Genomic DNA, 18,503 nt, shown 5'->3' with positions numbered 1-18,503 from the left:
GGCTCCCATGAATGCATTTTTTTTTTTGTGCGTTTGTTCTGTCTTTGCATCTGCTGGATCTCTTTTATGTCTCCTCACCACTCTTTTTGGTTTTTTTTCCTCTCTCCGCCATCCACCTCTCATCATCTTTCCTAGCACTTCTCTCCCTCCATCTCTCCTCCATCACCTCCCTCCCGCCCCCCTGTCGTCTCGCGTTGTATGTAATCCACGCTCCTGGTAAGGTGGCCCCGGTGTAGCCGTGACAGCACGGAGCCGGGAGCCTGAAGGCGGCCGATAAGAAACGGCCCCTGCTGCTGATTCTCCTAAATACGAAACCCGGACCCGGATCACCTCCCCTGTCCACCACACACGTACACGTGTCTCCTCGAGAGACAATGAAGGTGTCCGTGCAGATGCTGTTACACACACACACACACACACACACACACACCCTCCCCCCCCCCCACACACACACACTTGTGGCTCAGAGTTGCTGATAAAGCTCTCTGGGAGCGTATCGCCAGAGAGACGGCGACACAGTATCTGCCCCGGCGACACAAGCCGTTGTGAATCTGTGGAGAGACTCGACAAGCTGTATGCTAATCGTTAGAAATGAACCGGTAAAGAGGAAGAAGAAGAAGAGAGGGAGGTTATCGCTCTAACTGCGGCTGTAATGCGGCTCCCCCGTTTCTTCCCTCGCTGCTATCTCGATGGCTCCGTCTTCCTTTCTTCTATTGACCCTTTCCATTTTTAGCCTGCATAACTTCATTTGCTCTCCATTTCCTCCATCTTTATCTCGCGCCCCGTTCATTCACCTTTATCTCCGCGCCAAGTTAACATGCTTTTATCTCTGCAGGTTGAAAGGATTTCATGTTTTGCCATTTTAAAACCATTATCTGGGTTTTACCAGGATCATTGGGGCAAGAATAAAGACAAAGTCGTGCAGAATTGCCCAGCGTGAGAATTGACGCATAACTTTTACACAGATCACACAGATCACCTGCGGTGGCGCTGCACCAAGAACGGATGAAGAAACGATACGAAAACCTCTGAAGAAGACAACAGCCGCGTCTTCGTTACGAAATGTGTGCAAATCTTTGTCTGTCCTTTGCTAAGGCGGTAAAAAACACAATTTTGCAATTGGGAAATTTCCACCAGAAAATTAAATTAAAATTAAACGTGAACGAACTTGTTCACGTTTGGGTCAGCAAACACCCAAATGGGAGTTTTTGCTGACTCCCATTTGAATGATGAGTCATCAAAAATGATATCAGCAACAAACATGAACTCATACATGAGATTATGTTCATATTTCAACCATGGCGCTAACGCTCATCGTTTTCAGGCGGAGTGAGGAGGCCCTTATATTTGGATCAAATGCATCGTGTTGGGGAAATTGCAGTCTGTGATTGCAATTTCAACACATTTGGATGACATGCAGTTGTTATGAACTGTGCCTTGCTGTGAGAGCTCTGGTGGCGCCAGAAGCAGAAGCACAATCTCCAATTCCTCCTGCTACTTCCTCTTGCTTTTTTGTCATACCACTTCTTATTGAAAAAAGCGATTTTTGAAAAAATGTTTTTCTCAAAATCATTATGTTTCCATGAAGCAAATTTACTCTTATGATTTCAAGTTGCGCAATTTTATGGCTTATGAAAACGCGGCCACCAAGTGTTGCTTTCTCCTTCAACAAATCTTAACAAAATCAGAGCGGCGTTAGGTTTCAGAACTTGCAGGACTTTTCTTTTTGTCTCTGTCAAAAGGCCTGAAGCTGTTTCTCCCAGTAGCGCTAGTGGGTTTGTTTTGGTTGTGTTTACCCAGTAGGCCCTGCACTAAAGTCTTCTTCTTGCGCTTGGAGCTGCCTTTGCCATCCACGTGTGCATTTGAACCACACCAGAGTTGCCCTCCACACCTCCTCAAACAAACCTCCTCAAACCAACGAGAGCTCGTTTAAGTTGGAATAAGTGCGGCTGCGGTGAATGAATGTACGTTCAACCAGTTCGACACAGTTAGAGCTGCTTTTGAAACGATGTTCAAAAAACGAATGCAAATGCACGCCGCACCTTTCAGATTTGTCTTTGAATTTGTTTAAACAATTCAAGACATTGCAACGTAATTAATCCTACTTTTTTTTTCCAATAACCACAAGCTGCTTTTATTTTTATCTGTCGCATGGGAGGATTCCTGAAGAGTTATAGTGAAAATAACAATCCTTCATCCTAGTAATATGTTGTGTGTGTGCGTGCGTGCGTGTGAACCTACAGGTTGTGAAAATGGAAACACAATCCAAAACAAAATCCATTGAAGCTTGTAATCTTTCATTATCCCTAAAGCCTAAGTTGGCAAGCTATCAGTCAAGCTCTGATTGCTCTAATTTTGACTCCTAATCATCATAAAGCATTGGGTCACGACATACACGAGGGCAGGATGGGTGGGGGTGGGGCTGGGCACGGAGCATGAAATGTTCTGAACCGAGCCAGGGACCGCGAAGGCAGAATGATTCGTCATTTCAGCCCTAATACGTTACATTACCGCTCTCATATCCGTGCACCAGCTGTGGCAAGCGCATGAAGACGTGGAAAAAAATATATTTTTATTATTATTTTTTTTTATTAAATTGGCTCAGCAATCAAAGAGGAGAGCAGAGGGCAGCTTGACAATCCATATCCGAGGTCCAGGTGATGTTACGGCTGCAGCTGCAGGCCGGCTTTTTCTGATTAACCTCGCCGTAACAGATGAACTCAGGAAGAGCAGACAGGAGAAAAGGCGTCTTTTCACAATACCAGCTCTATGAAGGAACAAAATAGATGACCAGGTGATGATCATTTCCTGAAAAAACCCCAGCAAACTCCATCTTTCCTCTGCCACTCATCACTTCACCCTTGCATTCCCTAGAAACCCTTTTTCCCCATCCACCGCTGGGAGGTGAATTACCTGTGCAGCGGGAAGCAGAAGTGGCAGATCGGTGGCCGTGACGAGTGCTAAACACATCCGATCCAGCTCTCTCTCTCTCTCTTGATCTCTTGATTTCTCTCTTTCTGTCTGTGTCCCCTGTTGACAGGCTAATTTACTGTATTTGCCAAGCAGATGGTTGGCTGATTTGTTATTCTTACCTTTTAAGGTGGTGGCAGCAATAAATGCCAAGACCCAGCGCTATATAGCACCTCCTGGAAGTAATTCTGACCTAAATGTCTCCGCCGGCATCTGTTTGCTTCAGCACATCCCTACCGTCAGCTCCCCGCTCATCTGCCGAACGCTTTCCATCACTTTTTATAAGCTTTTCTTTTTTTTTCTCTCCCCCTCTTCCTGATGTCGTTCTCTCTCTGTCTTCGTTCAGTCTTCCATCTGTTCTTGTTCTCGCCTAAGCACTTTTTATGTACTGTCGTGTCTGTCTGGTGGTGATCCGTCTCTCTCTATTTAAACTTCTCTGTCTTTCTTTTTGCTCTGTTGTGCCCTCCCAGGAGAGGCAGAGACTCTCTGCCGACTTTCCGCCAGTTCTTCAGCTCGGCCTTCAGCCTCACCCAAGTCAGCCTGGCCTCCGTGAAGGTCCCGCCGGATTCGCTGAGGTGAGACGCGTTCTTAAGCGGCTTCGCTTACAAGTCCGTCGGCCAGACTCTGTTCCAAGTGACGTCTACCGGCTGGGCAAAGCAGCTGTAATTAATTCATTCCCAAATCGTTTTTAATTGAATTTCGAACGAATGTGTTCAGTTTAAAAGCCGGTTTTACAGCCAAAGTGAGTTGTAAAAAAAAAAAAAAAAAAAGAAGTAAATACATTTTAAAGGTCTGTCGCTTTTCAAGTGATGCATGAATCAGAATCCCTGCCAGAGTCTGTTCTAATGAAGACCATAAAGCAGTATCGACAGTAAGGGTCTCTTAACGTTTAAAGTGAGGATGAGGGCAGTAAAGTAGCCACAGAATTAGATTTCTATAAAACATGGGTAGACCTTGCAAATGTAAATTACGCTTTTAGTCAGCCTCAGTATATAAACAGAGGAAGCTTTGTCTGCAGAGCATTGTTCCTGAGCCCAGGGGAGATAAAGACTGAGTGGAAACATGCAGTAGAATAGTGGGGATTTTCTACTAAAACTGTTCCAGTTCTCAACAAGTGCTTGAACTAGACCTGACAGCTTCCATAAAATGACCTGTTTGGGTTTCCACAGCCAGAGGAGTATCTTATTCCCTAATAATTGCAGTGGTCTCCCACCTTTTATTGGTTTCATATTCGCAGACTCGCTTGTTTGTGGATGTTTTTATGGAACCTGATCCCAAATTATTTGTGCAAAATCCACCTACTGGCTTTTTTTTTTCTTTTTTTCTTTATTGAGCATATCTAAAATATTTGACACAAACTGCAGCTAGGGAAACTGCAATGCCTTGGCACAATGCTACTTGATACACTACTGGCTGTAGTTTGCAAAGCAGCCAATCCAGGACTAGCATTTCTTTTGCTTGGCAATGATTGGTTGATGATTGCGGCGATAAAGAAACCTGAAGACGTTAGCTTCTGCGGTAGTGCTAAGACGGTGCTAACTGTGTGTAAAAATGCTTATTAAAGGTGTATCTGTTGTTTAAACTATTAAAATAGGTATTTAATTCTCCAAAGATTCAATGGGTGGTTTTGTACCGTAAGCCTTGAGTAAGCCAGTGGTTCTCTATAAGTCACTAGAAACATCTCATTCGGTAAATTAGTCATTAAGTTGCAGTGCACTATTGTTCACTTTCTTTGTTTTGGTGGTAAATACAATCAAAACAAACCAGCAAGTTTTCCACCAGCTGGAGTGATGACACATGATGTTTTGCTGACGATGACAGAGAAACCCTACGACCCCTAAAATCCTTTTTGTACAGTGCGGTGTGAAAGCAAACTGCACCGGCTGAAAATGTAGCAAATGTTGCCATTTTGGTCCCCAATCAAACCGAGTCTGTACATGATCGAACATTTTTCAGACCGTTTTACTTCTCCCTTTAGTTAGCAATAACCCTTTAATTGACCACTTAACTAGCATCAGCATCACTCATCATCCATCTGTTCTCAAAGAGTTTACAGTCCGCTCAACAAAAGCACTGTGCACTCTCCAGCTATAAGCAGGTCAACACTAGTTTGAACCACAACGAGCAGACTACTTACATTTGGGGAATCCCATTATCCATGGCACCCTGCATGGAGAGCCGTAACGCCTTTAAGCTTGCTTTTTCTACAAGCTCAACAGCTGATGAGACTCTGAGTGTTGAAGAGATGAGAAAGATGCATTTATTTTGTCATTAAATAATGGGGATTAGAAGTAGAACTCTTAAGTTTGTGCGAATGAACTTACACGACTACGGCATCACCACTTTAATGACCATATTTCCACTTCAACCCACGGCCGTAATGACCCAGCAGTCAATCGGGCCCCCTCAGTCAGCAGGTGGAGTTTAGTGTGATATGGGATCTAATGTGGGTAACTGTACCCTGAGCTGAACTCATAATTAGGATTCAGTGTTAAAAATAACAAAAATAATGTCTGATGGACAGCCCTTTTTGTTATATGACCATGTCCTCTGTTTTAATCATGCACGTATGATGTACTGACTGTGTTTGGTCTTCTTGCTCTGCCTGTATTAGGAACATTCTGCTGACTGTGTCGCTCTGACTAATGTTTCACCACCTGTGACAGCCACTTGGTAATTGAATCTCCTCTCCTCTCATTTGGAATGTGTTTGAACAAGAGGCATCTACTTAGTTGGCAAAAGAATAAATTGCGATACAAGCAGTTTTTGTTCCCATACAGTAAATATCTGAGCAGTTTGTTAAGTAGTTTGAAAAGAAACACACAAATCCCTCAGGCGGTGGTCGTTACCAGCCAATTTTCTCGCGAACGGTTCTGACCGGTGGTGACTGACGAATCAGCTTTATTTTATTTTTTTTGTCACCCGTCATTGAACGCATCAAAAGTGAGAATTGTCTCATTTCTGGTCTGTGAAAGTAACATGTCAGCGAACTTGATTTTGTGGTTCAGTATTTGCAGATTCAACTCTTTGTGATTTTGTAAGTGTGAATTATTTGCCTGAAAATGTGTCTGTTTGTGGATATTTTGTTTTTTAAAGAGCATATAATATTCGAAAGAATGTGGCTGCTCGACAAGCTGCGATACGTTAGCGCATTGCTACTTTACGCAAAGCGGCAAATCCGGGAGTGTCACTGATTTTTGTCTCGATCGGCTGCGATCCCAAAAATGAAAATAAGGAATGAGTTAGCCTGTTAGCTTCCATGGTCATGCTGAGAAAGGTTTGGACTGTGCATATCAATACATGTTAAGGTATCATTGGTGTTTGAACTCTTGCAAAAAACAGACCTGGAAGAAATGTATGAATTTGCATTACTAAAACACACCAATACCTGACCAAAGGACCATCTTAGTAGGATCTGTTTCATTTGCCCAATGTGTTTTTTATTATAACTAAATATGTTACTAACACCTAAAAAAGTTATTAGATTAAAAGTAAATGTCTGAAATTGTCACAAAATGAATAAAAAGAAACCTGACCCTTGTTTATTCAAAGGAGCAAACCTAAAAACTGTTTCCTTGGATGCGCTTTGTTGTGAGTCTTGTAAAAAAAACAAAACAAAAAAAAACGCAAGATGAGGAACATGATCTTATGACCTCTTCCTCTTTTTTTAAGTACAACTTCACTAGCTACTTTTGAAATGAAGTGTTATTTCATCCGATAAGTTCACAAGTGATACCGTCTTGAGAAAGAAAATCAAAATTATCAAGCAAACAAAAAAAAAACCAAGTACAAAGAAAGACTCCAGCATGCCATTAGCCTTAAAAAGAAGAGTCTGAATTAGCTCTCCGAGCAACTAAACAACTAAATTCAATTGAATCCATCACTCTCATCTTGAATAAATCCCTCAGCAGTCTTGACAGATCCACCTGTTTGTTGGTAGAAATGTCAGGACGTGTTTGTTGTCGTTGCACGGAGCCGCTCGTGCTAAAAATACACCCACCTACGAGGCTGGAAGGCGCCGTTGGTGAAAAACCTGGAGGAGAACATCGACAATGTCTAAAGCCGGAGTGAGAACTCAAATATGAAAGCAGCAGCGGCGGCAGTCATGAAAACTCTTGATTTAGGTTATAATTGGTGTGTAAAAATGTAAGAAAATTCAATCTCCCCTTTAATGTTTCACGTTGGGTATTGAACTTTCATTTGCCCATTTATTTTTGTAACTTTGGATTTTTCTTTTTGATTTTCTCTTTTACTTCTGCATAAATAGACATATTTCTTATTTGGCTGACTTAGGCATTGTTTTCTTCATCGAGCGTTTATTGATCTATTTTTTATGTCTGTGCATGAATTTCTTTCACATCAGGACTTATTTACTTGCTTCTTGAGACTTTTTGTAGCCTACTTTATGTTGTCAGACAGATACTTTTGAAGTGATGCGTTGGAGTAATGGTGTTATTACTTTTTAACATAGATCCATGTTGGTTAGGTTAGCCTTTTTTTCCCCATTTGGTTATTAGATTGTCTTTTTTTTGGTGATAAATTGGGTGATTTTTTTTTCTCAATTTGTATTCTCATGAGGAAGCCGTTTTTCTAGAGACCTGAAAGATCGACCATCGACTGCCTTCAAATTTTTCTGCCATCTTCAGAAATTGTTTTTTTTTGCGTATTGTTTTAGGTTTGCAGACTAAAATAGCTCGTGCGTGCAAAGGGTTGTTTGCGCCCTCGCCATCTGCCCATTAGTCCTCCAACGTTTTCTACTAGATCCAGTCGACGAACACGTGCGTGTGGACTGGCCTTCAATCAGACGGTCCGGACCAAAGCGTCCTGCGCTGACGGGACTCTGTGTTCTCGGCAGCTTCGTGAGATCTGCTATCGAAACCACAGCAACCAAAAACAGAGAGGGTTTCTCCGACATGGATGAACGGAGTGCAGAAAATTTCCACTAACCCTAACCCTATAAGGTGCACAAACCTGCTGTTAACAAGCAAGAGCCAAGAAACAAACAAAAAAGAAAAAAAAAACAACACATAATCAATAGCAGAAAAAATACAAAGCAAAATTGGCAGCAAACAGAGAGCCGCATGCTGCATGATGGATGCCAGCCAAAATGGAACAGACTTTTTTTTTTCTGCTTACCTCCTTCTGGTGCATCTTTCGTACTTTTTTTTTTTTCGCAGGAAAATAAATTTCCTCCATGCTCCTGCTGTGCTGCCGCATCCAGCTGAGTTTGTGCGCTTGCATAACTTTTTATGTCGCATTACATCTGGCTGTTTGGCCTTAATAAATATTGAAAGCTTTTTGAGGCAATTCTTCTTTCTAAGCTACTTTTCTCTAATCTTTTAAGAAGGCTCCAAAAACGTTCAGGTGCGCACGGGAAAATATGGAACAAGATGTGCTGGGGCATTGATCCCATTCAGATGCAAGGTCGGATTTGTGTGGAAGAGGAATCTATTTTCATTTCCCCCCCCATTTCTTATTAGCGTTCCCACCTCCTCCGCACACATTTTCCGCCATCGTTATGTTCTCCTCTGTTTTTTCACCCCTTTTTTTTGTTTTTCTTTCGTGTTTTCTTTCAGAGCTCTCTTCCTGGGCTTGTCCAACAACCCTCACATCTCCGACCTTCACCTGGACATCAGCAGCTGTGAGGTATCGTCCGCCGGCCCTCCCTTTCTTGCGCCAACCCACTCGTGATCTTTCTCAGATAAGCCTCCCGTCATGATCCTCTCTGCTTCTTGTTCCTCCCCGCAGCTGAGGTCGGCGGGTGCCGGCGTGATTCAGGAGCTCTTCCCTCGCGTGTCCTGCGTGGGGACTTTAGACGTCTCTGATAACGGTGAGAAACTTCAGTCTGTCGGCACACCCTGCCGCGCTTTCCTCTGTAACAGCCGAGGTAGTTTTCAGTCGCGCGAAAAGAGGCTTTGAATGGAAATACATCATATGTCACCTCTTTTAATTTGATGTCTTTTGGATTTTCTCTTTTACTTCTGCATAATTTGTACACAGTTTGTGAGCAAATCGCTAATCTTTGTGTGAAAGTGTTGATGCGGACTGCTGGCCTGCTGACGGTGGGTATAGATGGTGGAAGATTGAACTATTATACGTTGTCTTGTTCCAACGTTAAAGAGGCAGATTTACGCGTTTTCTAAACACATAGTGCCATTTTATAGTACAATCATGTAACTGTTACTTTAAACAAAATGCTGTATATATCAAACATGTCTTAAAAGAAAATTTTCTTCCTGATTTGAAATTGGGCCTCTGTCTCTTTAAGAAACTTTTGCTCACTTTTTGACGCTCATCTCAACATTCTCCCTCTGATGTCGACAACCTTCTACCAACGTTTTCACCAGCGTTGCAACAAAAACTGACTTTAGTGAGCTGAAGACGAGCAGTTCCACCTGGTGTTTGCTAATTGCAGCTGGCTAGTCTGAAGGAGTGGAGAAGTCGCGGCGGAGGGCGGAAGCTTGGAGACCTGAGCTACATCTTGAAGGCGGCGCTCTGTTTGCACAGCTGACTGGTTGCCATGGGAGATTAAACAATTTCTCACACATGAATGAAAGAATGAAAATAATGCCAATTTTGAATTGTCATTATTTCCAGGAAATCGGTTTTCACGTTGACATTGAGGCGATTTTGTTTTTGTTCAATATTTTGTCCAAAAATCCACATTTTGTCGCTCCTGATTGATTCGTAAAAGCATGAAAAAGAGGGAAACTTCTAAAGGGGTGAATATTTTCGTCCCACTTCACTTCGACTGTGCACCGCTTTCTTGTCGTCTCTCAGACTAAATCTTAACAGAATACTGTAATATTTCTGCCTGTAACAGTTGTGCAGGGTGGTGTCGGGTGTGTGTAACAGAATACCACAACTCTCCAGGTTTTCAGCGCACATTGATTTTTCGACATTCTATCCTTGGTAATGCAAAAGCGGGTTTCCAAGTATTTCATGTCCAGAAAAATAGAATTTCATGAAACTCCAAAGAACTCGCGTTCACCTTGAAGCTACTACTTGCTGAGACCAGACTAGATTCTTTGATGTTGCAACAGTTACAGGAAATATGTTTAACTTCTCCTGCAAACCTTTTACAGCAAAGCAAATAAGACGAGCAGCATGCATAAATACTTGAGTTGTTTTCATTGAATAACATTAAACTAGTCATTTCAATAACCTGGGGACGAAATACTTTTTCCGCCTTTTTTCCGCTTAATCATCTGGGCTGTTTTCTGCATTCATATACAAAATATATATATATATATATTTTTTCTTTATATATATATATATATATATATATTATATATATATATATATATATATATATATATATATATATATATATATATATTTTTTTTTTTTTTTTTTTTTGCTTTTTTTTTGCTCTCTGAACCAAGCTTCTTGGATGCAGTCACATTTTACCATGGTTACCACTTTCTCTTTTTCTCCCTCATTTTACAAAAAAGGCTGAGTAGGTGTGTGTGTGTGTGTGTGTGTGTGTTGGCATGCAGTCGGGAATATTTTGGAATTTTTGCGGATCGTCTCTCTCTCTCTCTCTCTCTTCAAAAATGAGACATTTTCACCGTGAGGACGAAGCAGGCTCTCTTATTAAAAACAAACGAGTCGCCGCTGTCACTCATGCAACAGCTACTGCGATCTGAGGAGGTATTTCCCCGTTTTTCTCTCCTGGTCACACTTAAACGATTCAGGTCGCTCACATTTCTTAAATATCCGACTGAGACGACCTGAATGGTTATCAAAAGCATTTTTCAAATTATGATGTTTACTAAGAACTCTTTTTGAAAGCAAGATAAGTAATTGCCCACTAAACATAGTTGCTGTTCCTTTCACTCTTGATGGGGTGAATGGTCATCAATGTCTTGCAATAATGAGTCTTTTTGAGTTTTCTACTGCACATGGACAAACCATCAGATCTCCGACTAAATAGCATCCGAGTAAAATGCGGTATGTATCAAATATGGCTCCTGATTTAATGCCTTAAAACTGGGCCTCTGTTTCTAAAAACTGTTGCTCTTTCCGGCACTCAGTCTTCAGGAAGTCATCACAACATTGCTCGTCTTTTAAACCCTTTAACAACATTTTTACCAGCGTTTCACTGAGACGGAGCTCGTACAATGAGCTGAGCTGATGCACAGTTCCACCAGGTGTGTGCTAATTGCCGCTGGCTAGTCTGAAGGTGAAGCTTGGAAACTGCGGCTCCGAGGAGGAGCTGTGCCAAGAAGAGACAGTGCTTGTTTCAAATGAATGGGTGCTATGAGAGATGAAATAATTGAATGTGTGAAAGAATCAGAACAACACTCCAGGTATTTTTGATGAGCATGAATCTCATAACATGATATGTTATGATTTATTTATATATATATATATATATATATGTACTAAAAAGGAATCTCCATCCTTATTTACGGCTCTGTAGTTCTTGGCAAAACCCATTTTTATCCTCTGACTATGCTATTATTTTCCTTTCCAGCGCTGAAACGCTAAAAGTTGAACACCTGTTCTCAGGCTTTATTGGCACTTGCAAGGCGGTGATTAAAGATCTTCTCTGAAGCAGGATCTCAGAGCGACTCCACAGAGCTCAGTCCTGCTGGCTTTTTAACTCGATGCACTTCTCTGTTTTGCGTTTGGTTCAGGTTTGGACGCCGACTTGTTGGCCGTCATCCCGGCGTTCTCCCGGCACCCCTCCCTCAAACACCTGATGTTGGGGAAAAACTTCAACATCAAGGGCAGGTACGGACCGCGGCGGGGAGGGGAGGGAAGAGGGAGCAGCGGCACAGATGGCAGTGAAGTTGATGCAGATGATGAATGTTTTTTTTTTTTTCTTCTTTTTTCTTTCTCCCTCCCTCCCGTTTGTGCCTCCTCAGGGTGCTGGATGAAATCCTGCAGAAACTAGTTCATTTGGTGCAAGAAGAAGAGTGTGTGAGTTCGATTATGTAACATATTGTACACATGCACGCATGCAGATATTCTCTGTGGTGTCATGCACAGATGCACGCCTACGCACGCCTCACAAAGTTGTCGCACGCCCAGAGACACACACACTTGTCACCGAGCTGAATCCTTGTCCTCGTTTATGCCTGTTTAAGCTCAATCCCCCACCTGCCACACACACAAGGTGCAAACATCCTCGCAAGTGATGTTGTCTGCGGGCCTGATGAGTGGATTATTTGGTCTCAGTCTATCCGGAAGACTCCAGAGGCTCTCTGGTTTTCTTAACTCGGCAAATCCAGCGTGACAACTCGCTTACTCAATTATTTACCGCTGTTGATGGCGATGGCTCACAACAGCGCTCTTTCACACAGTGAAAACGAAAGCGTGTGCGCGTGAACTCTTACGCCGCTCGGCATAGAGGAGCACGCTTAAAGGGATTGCGTGGTTGAACTAGTTTGTCGCATGGCAGCCCGTTCTTTTGACACGGCGAGGTGATAACGACACGGACTTTAGACGCGTCAAATGTCGAGTCTAAGGGTGGATCCACGTCAGTCGTGTTTTAATCAGACTCTAGTTCGGCAATGGAAGCACAATCGAACTCTGGTGCGGACCAAAAACCTAGGTCTCTTCTGTGGCATGAATACACGCATGAATGCCAAGCGCACTGACGACTGCTCCATAAGCAGGACGCGTGGTACAGCGCAAGGCATTCTGGGTAAATACAAGCAAAACAGACATGTGAGAAATGACTCGTGGTCTTGTACCAAAGAAAAATCTCATAGCCTCTCAAATCTGACGCTGTTTTGCCTTTGAAGATTTTCGTGTTGTTGACCTCGGTGGTTCTTGGGGAAATAGGTTTTTGAAAGGGTTTGATTTGTTTGACACAGTGCAGTGTGAAAACTAACCAGCTGAAAATATGACAAATGTTGCAGTTTTGGTCCACAGTCAAACCCAATCATGTCTGGACTATCAGGTGTAGAAACGCTTTGTCTTGTTTTAATAATGAAGTATGAGGATAAGGAATTTGGCATAAAACATAAAGATGAGAAATGGCATTAAATGTATTTATAAAGTGCCTTCCTCTCTTTATGAACAAATAGAAAGCATAAACCGAACTCTAGACTAGGACGTGTTCACAGGATAGTTGACGTGTATCAAGTAGCAAGGCAGCCAATCCAGCAGCACCATTCACCTCCCTGGGCGTTGATTGGCTGCTCTCCAACAGTTGTCTCTGAAAACCTACAGTTGCCATCTATAGATCCGTAACCCTTTACTAGATTTGTCCCATTTTTTTGCCCCCTCGGTTGAATCTGGCAGGCCCTGCAGTCCCTCTCTCTGGCCGACTCGAGGCTTCGCCACCGGGGAACAGTGCTGGTCAACGCCCTGGGCTCCAACGCCTGCCTGCGTAAGGTGGACCTGAGCGGCAACCTGCTGGAGGACTCCGGGGCCAAGATGCTGAGCAAGGCCCTGCAGATCAATACGACACTCAGGTATGCACCTGATAACGTATTGGTGTATATATTTTATTCTACATTCTAAAGGGATTTTCCGCGGAGAACCAAGCAAACAAACTTACAGAAGTTAGTCGAGATGAAAGGGTCTGAATAAATAGAAAAACGAAGATGCGGAGACAGGAGAGTTGCTGAGAGGCAGAGATTCAGAGGAAAGACTCACCATGCGGGGGGCGAAAACGTAACTGAGCACTCCGGGGAATTCAGCGATGAATCATAAGAAAATAAAAGTCCTTCAGGCATCCTGTGTGTTATAACACTCAGGAGTCAGAGAAATGATGCTGAGTAGCTCTTTATGTATCGGGAAATACAGGTATGAAAAGAAATAATGGGAGCTGGAGAAGCCGCAAATGAGGACAAAATCCACATTGGGGGAGTGGATGATTGAATGGTTTGAAATGGAGATGAAAGAAAGAAAGAGAGAAAGAAAGACATGGAAGGGATGGAAATGGAAGACCACCTGCAGAGAGTGAGAGATTTGGGTTTTGTTGATTTGAATTTCTAGGGCAAAACGTGTTGGAGACGGATAAAAAGGGAATATGGACAAGAACTGGTATAAAAAGGATGGATGGAAGGGGAATATTTCACAGGGGCTCATTAAACGGCTGGATGCTGTTCTCGTGTCCTCAATGCAGGAAAAGAGCGATCCAATCATCGTCCTCCAGCCGACCAATTACTGAGGCTGCCTTACAGCAGGAAGGTGTGAAAGGCAGCTGAGTGTCTTCCTCCTGATTTCTCAGCCTGTCCCTTTCTATTTCCTGTCTGTCCGATTCTCTCCCCCAACCCCCACCCTTCAGGAGCGTGACGTGGGATCGCAACAACACCACGGGAGTCGGCTTCCAAGACGTGGCGAGAGCGCTGGAGCAGTAAGCCGAACGCGACGCATAGCAGCCATTTTTTATTTATTTATTTATTTTTTGTCCTTTTGAAGACGAGGGGCTCCCTCATAAAGCAGAGACATATGAAAGGCAGATAACCATCCTTCTGAAGTGTTTTCTGTTTCACGGCATTTCATCAGTCTTCTGACTGGTGTGCCTGTCAGATCTGTGGAAGTGCAAAAGTTTCTAAACTTATGTGTGCAAAGGCATGTAGGTGTTTTTTTTGTTGTTTGTTTTTTCATCTTTGGGAACTGGCTACGTCTGTAAGAGAGGAGCTACGGGCATCAAGTTAGCATCAAGATCGTTTTCTTTTCATCCATGCAAAAGTGACTTTTCTTTCTCCGTCTCTCCATCTCTTAGCAACTTCACGCTGCAGTACATGCCCCTCCCCCTTTGTGACATCGCTCAGGCGTACCGTGGCGCCCCGGAAAAGACCGAACACGCCTTGGCCAAGGTCGGAAGTGCTAACACGTTGTTCTCTTACCTCACAGTGCGGTGAACGTACTCATCTTCTCATTGCTGCCATTTCGAATGTGGTGCCTCTTGAGCTTTTTTGAACTCTTTGCATTTTATCGGGATTTTACGTGTCAGACTGACACAAAAGGGTGGATATCTGTGAAGTGGAAGGGAAATGACATATGGATTGATTATATATTTTTTAAAATAATTTAGAGAACACGGTGCCCACTTGTGTTCGTCTCTTTTGGGTGAATAAAACAACAGCAGCTAGTTTTATTCAATACCTAGCATTTCTAGAAATGAAAATTTCTGCCATTAAGTAATTAAAAAAAAGTATAAAGCCATGTATCAAAAAGAAATAGCCTCTATTGTCATACAGACGGGAAATTTACAGCAGCTTCAAGACATATTCATATTTCATTTTCAAAATAACTCTACTTTGTCACTCTACTGCATAGAATCTGAACAAAATGCATTTGAGTGTCACAAAATGTAAACAAAAAAGTGGAATCTATAAGAATTTGAGCTTCTCAGTTCACTCATTGCAATCCCTCTTTGTAGTACTTTTATAATAAAAAGCTGCTTGAATGAGATGTTTGGAAGAATACCGTGTTTTTAAGTTCCATTCATCCAAATCATGTATACCAATAATGCGTTTGCCCCACTGGATGTTTTTTCCATCAACTTTCGCACTGATGTTCAGTAAATAACTTTAACCTTTGATCGATGTGCCACACATAATTCTACACTGAAAACATAAATACAATAAACCTGTGGCTGTAATGTGAGAAAAGTGATTCTGTAACTGCATTGTCGTTGTTGCTGTCGCACATTCAGCAAAAGGATCCCGGCGACTTGCTTCCTGCCATCCTGCAGGCCCAGTGAGAAGGCCTTTTTGCAGACCAGTGTACTTTGTACAATGAAACCACATCAGAGCCATACATTTTTTATCAGTGAGGTCCAATTTATTCTAAACGTATTCTGCACTTGGATGGAACCTGTGAATGTGCGGCGACAGAGGGAGGCGTGTGTTAGCAGCTGATCCGGACAGAATCCGCTCCCGAATGAGTATTTTCTGGTTCTGAAATGGGTCAGTCATGTTGCCTCCATCGGTATTAGAGCCGTCTACAGACTTTGCTGCTCTCTGGCCTTGTAAACGGCAGTGGGGTTTACATCCCATGTCAAGTTCTGCTTTGCCAGAAAAAAACAAAAATAAGCATCATATCTATGCCAGAAAGCACTTTTAGCGCCATGTCTGTCGGCTCTTGTTATGCCGGGTCACCTTTGCTGTTGCAACAGCACCGTCTGGTTAATTTATATTTTTTAGAAAAGACTAAAGTAATGTTTTTCTTTTCCCTCCCCAACTCTGTCTGAACATCATAATTCCCGGCGTAATCTTCTACCTTGCAAAATTTGATGATCCAGCGTTTGCTTTCCATCTGCTGAGTCAGGAAAACAAATCAAAGTCACTCCTTTCTATTGCAAGGGATCTAAATCCTGTTTTCCTATTACCATGCAAATGAACTTGTCTTCTGCCTCCTGTCATCCTGCAGTGTTGTGTTGTGTTGTTTTGTTTTGATTTTGTTTTGTTTTGCGGGGTTTTTCTGTGGGGCCAGATCCAGCGTGCGCTGCTCAGGAACAACCAGACTCAGCGCTTCTCTCAGAAGCAGGCGCTCCGGCTGCACCAGGGTCTCGTCACCAGCACCGCTGAGCAGGTCTGTGACTACAAGATATGTCGGCGTGTGGAATATTTGGGTCGGACATTGATATTAATTGACGCATTTTAGGTGATGGAGCGTCTTTGCGTGAGGGTGCAGCAGCAGCTTTGTGTGCTGAAGTCCTGCGAGGACGGAGACGAGGTCCAGACTGCCAGACAAATCCTCAAAGAGGCCAGAAACTCGAGAGCTGTGAGTGAGCTCTGTGTGTGTGTGTGTGTGTGTGTGTGTGTGCATGTGTGTGTGTGTGTGAGAGAGAGAGAAAAGCTCAGACTTTGGCAAACTGGGCATACTGTTGCAAATGGGAATTACAGGAATTATTTCCACTGGATTTAGTGTTTTTTGAGACACTTCAGTGCTCCTCAGTCAAAGTCATGGATGCTGGAGTCTATGCTTACAATCTGAGACAAAATGAAGAATATTTATGCAAGCCATTGTAAATGGTGCAGTTTTAAGTGCTACACTAAATGAAAAGGAACCCAGCATCGTGCAAACAGCAAAGTAATTCTGTAGTGTAAATAAAAGGACAAAATGAACACTCCACGCACATAAAATAACAACGCTCAGTCCTGAGTTTTTAGTTTTAAATAGGGGACTTTGTAACAAAAATCAACAATTTTTTAGCTTTGTATAATGCTATAAAGTTACGTCATCATAAAAAAACATACCCCAAGTGTTGCTTTGACTCATTCATGGATGTTTGAGAAATATTTGAATCTCCCATGGCAACCACCGTGGGCGTGCCTCAGCGCCTGCTCTGACAGTGCGCTGCACATTTGCCCAACACTCCGCCGTAGAGCTTCAGTCTCCTACTGAACTCCTCCAGACTAGCGGCAGCAGCAATTAGTAAACACCTGGTGGAACTGGGAATCTGCTGAGAACAGTTGTAAATGGCGCCAGTGGGCGGCTCAGAAAAGCGTCGTTGTGATGACATGCTTGGCTGAAAGGAAGAGACAGAGGCCAATTTCAAGGGTAAATTATTTACTTGATTGTGCTATAAGATGACACCTTATGCCTGAAAAATACATAAGAAACTAAGCATGAATAGAAACTTTTGAAGAAGTTTAGGCGCGTCTGTCTGCATGCCGATTCTACGAGCCGACTGGAAATCTTGTGCATTTGGCTTCTACAGATGTAAAATATTTCCTCATACGACGATGGAATTGCATCAAACTCAAAGGCTGTACATGAAAAGTACAAACTTTTAAGGCTTTCTTCAGAGCTTTTGTTTTAAGAACGTTCTCTCCGTTTCGCTCTGGATGCACTAACCCCACTGCTCTGGTACACTCATACAGCAATGCAGGATTTGGGATGGATCGTTCCCATAAGAAGCGAGGTATGATCAATGGCATTGATGGTGCTTAATTAGTCATGGCCAATTGTGTTATTGAGTCTATAATCAAAAGTCCATGCACGGTAATTTTGAAGAATTTCCTCTGTAATGAACCGCCAATAGTTTAATATTCAGGTAATTAGCTGAATAAGCCGTCAGGTCAGAAGTTACGGCGTAAGGACAGAATTTATAAAAGCTCAAACAGCAGGAAGGTAACACTGGGATGGGTTTTTTTCTGATTAGATGTAGATGAAATCAGCACCAACTACAGACAAATGGCTATTATTGAAGGTTTCATGCATTATTAAATGACGCTTGGCAGAAGATGAAAGCAAATGAGGCAACTCTAGTTGAACCAGTTAATTGTTTATGCCCCCAAATATCAAGTCGGTGCATTTCATAATGCTCGACTTGAATCTGCTTTCACACCACTTTTAGGGTGTTATTGAGATCATTGCCCCTTTAGAAAATCCCATGTATTTCCAAACTGCTACCCATAAATCAGGTCAAAATGAGATTAGATTTTCAGTTACTTGGCTGCAATGTTTGAAGAAGTCTAGGTAAGACTTTCTGACGTGAGAAACCTGTAGAAAGGTGGCGGCAGTATCATACTGTGGAAATATTTCACTCTCGGGTGCATTGCACAGGCTGGCAGGGATTTGGTTGCATCTTTAAACACCCAAACTGAATAAAACAC

At 42.7% G+C, this 18,503-nt stretch overlaps 1 protein-coding gene across 3 annotated transcripts in view; it reads left to right on the top strand.

Annotated features, from left to right (window-relative positions):
• The window catches only part of carmil3 (capping protein regulator and myosin 1 linker 3), a 98,684-nt gene that overhangs the window by 60,021 nt on the left and 20,160 nt on the right, over positions 1-18,503 (top strand). For all 3 annotated transcript variants that reach the window (XM_055033052.1, XM_055033051.1, XM_055033050.1), the window contains exons 16-25: positions 3,441-3,545; positions 8,547-8,616; positions 8,719-8,800; positions 11,613-11,709; positions 11,844-11,898; positions 13,228-13,400; positions 14,219-14,287; positions 14,660-14,753; positions 16,375-16,473; positions 16,546-16,665. In XM_055033052.1, coding sequence (XP_054889027.1) covers positions 3,441-3,545; positions 8,547-8,616; positions 8,719-8,800; positions 11,613-11,709; positions 11,844-11,898; positions 13,228-13,400; positions 14,219-14,287; positions 14,660-14,753; positions 16,375-16,473; positions 16,546-16,665 — 964 coding nt within the window. The remainder of the gene's footprint in view (positions 1-3,440; positions 3,546-8,546; positions 8,617-8,718; positions 8,801-11,612; positions 11,710-11,843; positions 11,899-13,227; positions 13,401-14,218; positions 14,288-14,659; positions 14,754-16,374; positions 16,474-16,545; positions 16,666-18,503) is intronic.

This window comes from Poeciliopsis prolifica, unplaced genomic scaffold (assembly GCF_027474105.1).
Source record: "Poeciliopsis prolifica strain line A6 unplaced genomic scaffold, Auburn_PproV2 SCAFFOLD008, whole genome shotgun sequence".
NCBI classification, from domain to species: domain Eukaryota; kingdom Metazoa; phylum Chordata; class Actinopteri; order Cyprinodontiformes; family Poeciliidae; genus Poeciliopsis; species Poeciliopsis prolifica.
Note: the sequence above shows the minus strand (reverse complement) of the source record. Positions and strands in the feature narration are given on the sequence as shown.